The sequence below is a fragment of the Pongo pygmaeus genome, chromosome 9 (assembly GCF_028885625.2).
Source record: "Pongo pygmaeus isolate AG05252 chromosome 9, NHGRI_mPonPyg2-v2.0_pri, whole genome shotgun sequence".
NCBI classification, from domain to species: Eukaryota; Metazoa; Chordata; class Mammalia; order Primates; family Hominidae; genus Pongo; species Pongo pygmaeus.
The window spans coordinates 76,142,401-76,148,400 of record NC_072382.2 but is presented as its reverse complement, the minus strand read 5'-3'; the positions used below and the strand labels follow the sequence as shown (position 1 = coordinate 76,148,400).

Sequence of the window (6,000 nt, the reverse complement as noted above, 5' to 3'; positions counted from 1 at the left end):
AGCACTGAACTCAGCATCTGATATTATCTAGACCAATATACATCTTGCAAATGGAAAAACAGGCTCAGAAAGAAAGGGCACATGACCTGCCTAGATCATATCTGGATTAGTGGCAAAGCTAGGACTAAACTAAACTTCCTGACTTCCAGTTTAGGGGTTTCTCTACCCAAACACCACATATCAGCCTTCATTCACAGCCTCTGTATATCTCAGAGACTGCTTCCTCTCCAACTTTCATTCCCTAGGAAGAAACGTGTGAATCTTCCAAGTGTTCTGTCTATTTTACTGATTCATGCCTGGGTGGGGGCTGGGCAGGCAGTATTTAAGAGCAAGCATTCCCAGCCTGACGGAGTTAATTATGTTCATCAGGAAGGGAGAAGAGAAAGGAACAAGGCGCTCTGGTTATCTACTGGGCTTTAATCAAATTGAGAAGAGAGGAAATCCATCACCCAGAGGCTAAGGGAGGTGGAGAGCTTGGCTTCCGCTGGCTCCGCGTCCTGTAATGGGTTGGGCGCTGTCCAAGGTGCTGACATCTTCACTTACTGCTCCGAGTTGCTGGGAGGAGCTGGGAGAGGCCCCCTCCTGGCCAAGGGACGGCAGCTCTTAGAAGAGGGTCTAGGAGAGACCAAGAGAGGGTCTGGACATGTTGGGAGAGGCTCGAGTTTCTATTCTGCCTCCTGAACCTTTCCTTTTCCATATATTTGTCTATCTGCTTTAAGAAAAATACTTTTTCCTATGGCCAGAGTCTTGGGCTGGGATAGAGGGAGGGAATACACAGAGAAGGCAGAGCCCTAGACTCCTTGCTGTCAGGGAGAGGGTCCCCAGCCAGAGGGTGGAGGCACAGTCCTTAAGGGACTTCCGTATCTTTTTTTTTTTTTTTTTTTAGACTGGAGTGCAGTGGCGCGATCTCGGCTCACTGCAACATCTGCATCCCGTGTTTAAGTGATTCTCCTGCCTCAGCCTCCAGAGTAGCTGGGACTACAGGCACGCACCACCATGCCTGGCTAATTTTTTGTATTTTAGTAGAGACGGGGTTTCACCATGTTGGCCACGATGGTCTCGATCTCCTCACCTCAGGTGATCTGCCTGCCTCAGCCTCCCAAAGCGCTGGGATTACAGGCCGGAGCCACTGCGCCTAGCTGAGGACTTCCATATCTTAAAGGGGAGGTGTGGCTTCTGCTTTTGTGAAATCGTTAGTCCAATGGCAGAGACATATACTTGCCTTCGGGAATTTGTTGATCTGATAGAGGAACATCACTGTGCCTCTAGCTCTACTCAAGTATGATACAAGGGAACATTGGCCCATGTCTACATGGAGCCTCCAGTCTGATGGAGAAGACATGGTCTTCCTCTGTAAAATTCCCAGTCTGGTTGAGGAGACAAACTCTTGATTCAGGGGGAAATCTCACATATAATCAGGGAGACAGGATAGACAGACAAGTTATGGGTCTGTACAATAACCAACCAAGGAACTCAGATCTTCACATTTCACACTCAAATTGAGGTTGTTGGTGTTAGAGATTTAGTGTCAACCATGGAAGGCTTCCTGGAAGAGGTACCTTTGAGTTGGGTTAACAGGAAAGCAAGAGACATGTGTTTCTAGACCTTAGGCCACATGAGAACCATAACCATGTCTTCCCTTTTTTTATATCACTTTTGAAATAAGTATAAGCCTGGCCACAGTGAAGACTCTTGTTTAATAAACAGTAGCCAGCAGGTAGAGAGTAATGTACCTCTTTCGTAGGCTGGGAGACAGCGGAGTGTGGATGGGATCAGAATTGGGGAGGAGGGTTGGTTGGAATGGAGAGCTTGAGGCTGGGGTGGAAGGATGATGGTGGAATGACAGAGTGGGCAGAAGGAAGAGCCCAATGTGTGTCCAGGCCACTGAACCACAGCATTTGGAGCAACTCCCTTGTATTTCTGGAGCTGGTGACAGACACTTTATTGACTTGAATTGTTAAAGCTAAAGACTATTAAATTATAAAAATAATAGGCTTCTCAGCTTCTAGAGCCACACAATTATGGAAAGTTCTAGTATTAAAATCATAGCATCTTAGCAGGGAAGAATCACAGAAATTATAGAACGGTAAAATATTAGAGCCAGAGAGCCAAAACTCCATATTAGACAATTTTAAAATCTAAGAATCTCAGTGTTAAAAAGGAAAAAAAGAACCCAATAATTTATTGATCCTGTCTATTTGCACTGGTCATGATGTTAGGAGTAATCTCATATGTTATCCCATTTAATTCCTACCTCAAGTCTAATGCCATTCAGTCCCATACCTGCTCAAACCTTTGTCAGTAATACTGCATTATCAAACACAAGCTTGCATAACCTTTATGACATGGGAGTCGTCACATCTGGGCATAGCTCTGCCCCCTGCCAAATGGTGCTAGAAAGTTTTCCCTTATATAAGTTGCACTCTATCTCCCTGTCGTGCTCCCACACTGGTCCAGTTCATGTCCTCTGAGCTATCCCGAGTAAGTCTAATCTTCTGCTCACATGACAGCTTTTCAGATGTCTAAAGACAGCCCTTATTTCTTTCTTCTCTAGGCTAAGCTGGCTTGTTGATCATGTAGCTCGAAATGGGACAGCAAATGAAAGAATATTTGAGCTTAAGAGGCCCTTAGAGGTCACCTTGTCTGGATACTTCCTTTTACTGCTAGGCAATATGGCTTTATAGTCAGGATCCTGGACTTCATGTTTCTGGGCCTCAGTCTCCTTATCCCTAAAATAAAGATAATAGTAATACTGACATAATAGAGGTGTTGTGAAGATTGAATGAGATGATGCAAGGGAAGATCTTAGAAGAGCACTGGGCACACAGTAAACAGCCAATAAATATTAGCTGTAATCATTGGAGGCCCAGAGGCGGAAGGGACTTGCTCAAGATTACACAGCAACTTAGAGGCAGAGCTGGGGTTAGACCAAGGATGCCTGCCTCCCAGCCTGGGCCCTTTCCCATTCCACTCTTCCCTCTGTCTTCCTCAGAAAAAGAAAATAGTCCCAGAGGGAACCACGATACTTTTCTCACTGAATCATTTAGGATGCAAGGAAAGAGGTCACCTGCTTTAGAGTGGCTTAAACTTTTTGTTTCTTAATGAGGCCAGAAGAAGTTGGTACCAGGATTGGTCTGCCGATTCAACAATGTCTTTGATGACTGAGGCATTTCCCATTCTGAGCCTCAAGGGTGACTACCCCTGTAATTGCAAGATGACTGAGTGCCATCAGGAACCATGTCCTCCCAAGCAGGGAGAAAGGGCATGATAGCAAAAAGGGTATTCTCCCTTCACATCATTCTGTTATCCAGGAGAGAAGCTTTCCCAGCAGACTATCCCCAAACATGTCATTGACTAAGACGAGGTCACATGTCTACTCTTGGACCACTCTCTGGCAAAGGGGAAGGCATTTCCATTGCTGCCTTGGATCATCCCTGTGGCTGAGCACCTTGCTACCAGAATGAAGAAGAGAGCATTTGCCATGGGAAGGCAACCAATACCGCCTGCCATACTCACCTTCTGTTTTCTCTCTGGATTGCCCTCCTACCTCCTCTCCACCTCTGCCAGGAAGTCTTCCCTGGTTGCCAGGGCCTTGTCCAGCACACCCTCTTCTAATGTAATTGAACATTGTTTAGTTTAGTTCAAGTTACATTTCACTTTGCCGAAGATTTCTCACCTTATCATGTCCAGATCTTATCTTCTCAACCAGGCTGTGATAGGTCATTGCAAGAGTTATAGCAGCGACTAATGAATAAGTACCTACTGTGTGTCAGGCACTGGTCTGAGTGCTTGTTGTAGCCAGCTTCCAAATGGCTCCCAATGATCCATACCCCCTGGTATTCATGCCCTTTTGTATTCACCTCCCACATTATACCAGGGTTTGTCTACGTGACCAAGAGAATATGGCAAAAGTTACGGTATGTTGCTTCCAATATTAGATCATTAAAGACACGTGGAATCAAAGCTTTTGGTCAACTGCCAACAAGGTACAGAGGCCCAACAGCAATCATCGAATGAGCTTAGAAGTGGATCCTCTCACCCCAGTTGAGCCTTCTGATGACTGCAGCTCTGGCTGATGCTTGACTACAACTTCATCAGAAATCCTCATGAAGATCCAGCACCTTCCAGTTAGCCCATCTGTGGGTTCTTGACCCTCAGAAATTCTATGAGATAATAAATATTTGTTGTTTTAAGTTGCTAAACTTTGGGAAAATTTGTTTTTTGGTTTTTGGGGGTTTTTTGAGGCAGGGCCTTGCTCTGTTACCCAGATTGGAATGCAGTGGTACAATCACTGCTCACTGCAGTCTTGACTTCCTGGGCTCAAGCAATCCTCCCACCTAAATCTCACAAGTAGCTGAAACTACAGGTGTGGGTGCTACCACCCTTGGCTAAGTTTCTTTTTTTTTATTATTATTATTTGGAGAGATGGGGTCTCACTATGTTGCCCAGGCTGGTCTCAAACTCTGGGGCTCAAGTGATCCTCCTGCCTCAGCCTCTCAAATAGCTGGGATCACAGGTGTGAGCCACTGTGTCAGCCAGGAAATTTATTACTCAGTAGTAGATTACTATATTGCTACTTTATCACATTAAATCCTCTCAACAATTCTGATAGGTGAAGCTTATTTCTCCCTTTTACAGATGAGAAAACCAAGGCTCAGATGAGTGCAGTGACTTCCCATGCCTGGTAAGTGGCAGAGCTTGGATTGGCCTTCCTGTCTGTTGGATTCCAAAGCAGAGGGACCTGGGTTCTGTTTTCCCAGCTGGAATGTCCCCAGCTGCAGGATGAAGGCTGAGGAAATGAGGACATAAAAAGGAAACCTCTTTCTCTGATGTGTTTTCTCTCCTCCCCCGTTTTTTTCATCCCAACCACATTAGTCAGCACTTACTACATCTATTGTATATATGTGATTCAGGGACAAGTACGTTTATTAGCAACAACATGGGAGTCTTAGGAAGGGGATACCTGGGCTCTCGAGTGACCTTGGGCAAGTTTCTGCGCTTTTCTGGGCCTCAGTTTCTTTACCTATTACATGGCAATAATAATCCCTTTCCTGCTTTCTTCACCAGGAAACCATGAGGACGGGGTGTAAAGGGACTGTGTAAAATGTGAAATGTAGTAAACACAAAAGGGTTTGTTTGGACTAAGGAGCACTCCTGACCTAGTGCTCAGACCTGTACAGCCACCTCTGTACAGAGGTGAGGGCTCCCTCTCCTCTCTCACCTGGGGCTAGGTTTGGGAGGTGGACAACACTGAGTGGCATTGAGAGCATCAACCCACTTCTTCAGCCTCACCCTCCCCATGCCTTCTCTCTTAGGCCATGCTGCAGCCCTGCTAAACTAGTGAAAATACCCCAAGCCTGCCAGGAGGTTTCTGTCTACTTTGTGCAGTTTCTTCTGCCTTGACACCCTTCCCAACTTCTCCTCCTGGTGCATTCCCACTTGTCTTTCAAAACTGACCTTAGATGTCCCACTTCTAGGATGCCTCTCCTGACCCGGCTGTAGTCCTCCTACTTCTCTGGATTGTTGCACCCGCCCCCTGCCTGAGCTCTTGGCCTTCAGCTTCTCTTTTCCACTTGAAGCCCCCATGGTGCAACCAGCGGCCTTTCCAAAATACAAATCTTGTCATGTCACTCCCTGCTTAAAATAACTGGCCAATGGAATAATCCATCAATGCTTCAGGGGTTCTTCCTTGCCCTCAGGAAAGCATCCACACCTTCAGCTGGGTCTCCATGCTTGGTCCCTGCTGGTCTTTCCAGCCTCTGCTCTCTTCTTTCTCCTGATTGCCCTGCACATGCAGTGCCCTCCAGCCACATTGCTCTTGTCACTGTATCTCAGACACACCTCTCTCTATCTTTGCTCGTCCTGTTGTTTTTCCTACCCATTTCCACCTTGTCCACTTGAGGAAGTCCTGCCTAATCCTTAACACCAGGTCTGATATAACCTCTTGGAAGCCTTCCCTATTGGCCCCAGGAAGAGTCCTTAGCTTCCTCTTCTTCCCTC

At 46.2% G+C, this 6,000-nt stretch overlaps 1 protein-coding gene across 1 annotated transcript in view; it reads right to left on the bottom strand.

Annotated features, from left to right (window-relative positions):
- Nucleotides 1-394: 394 nt before the first annotated feature.
- The window catches only part of SLCO2B1 (solute carrier organic anion transporter family member 2B1), a 64,029-nt gene continuing 58,423 nt past the window's right edge, over nt 395-6,000 (bottom strand). The window contains exons 14-15 of the mRNA XM_054439429.2: nt 4,040-4,163; nt 395-615 (exon numbers count right to left, since the gene is read on the bottom strand). Of these exons, the coding sequence (XP_054295404.2) occupies nt 604-615; nt 4,040-4,163 (136 nt within the window). The 3' untranslated portion in view covers nt 395-603. The remainder of the gene's footprint in view (nt 616-4,039; nt 4,164-6,000) is intronic.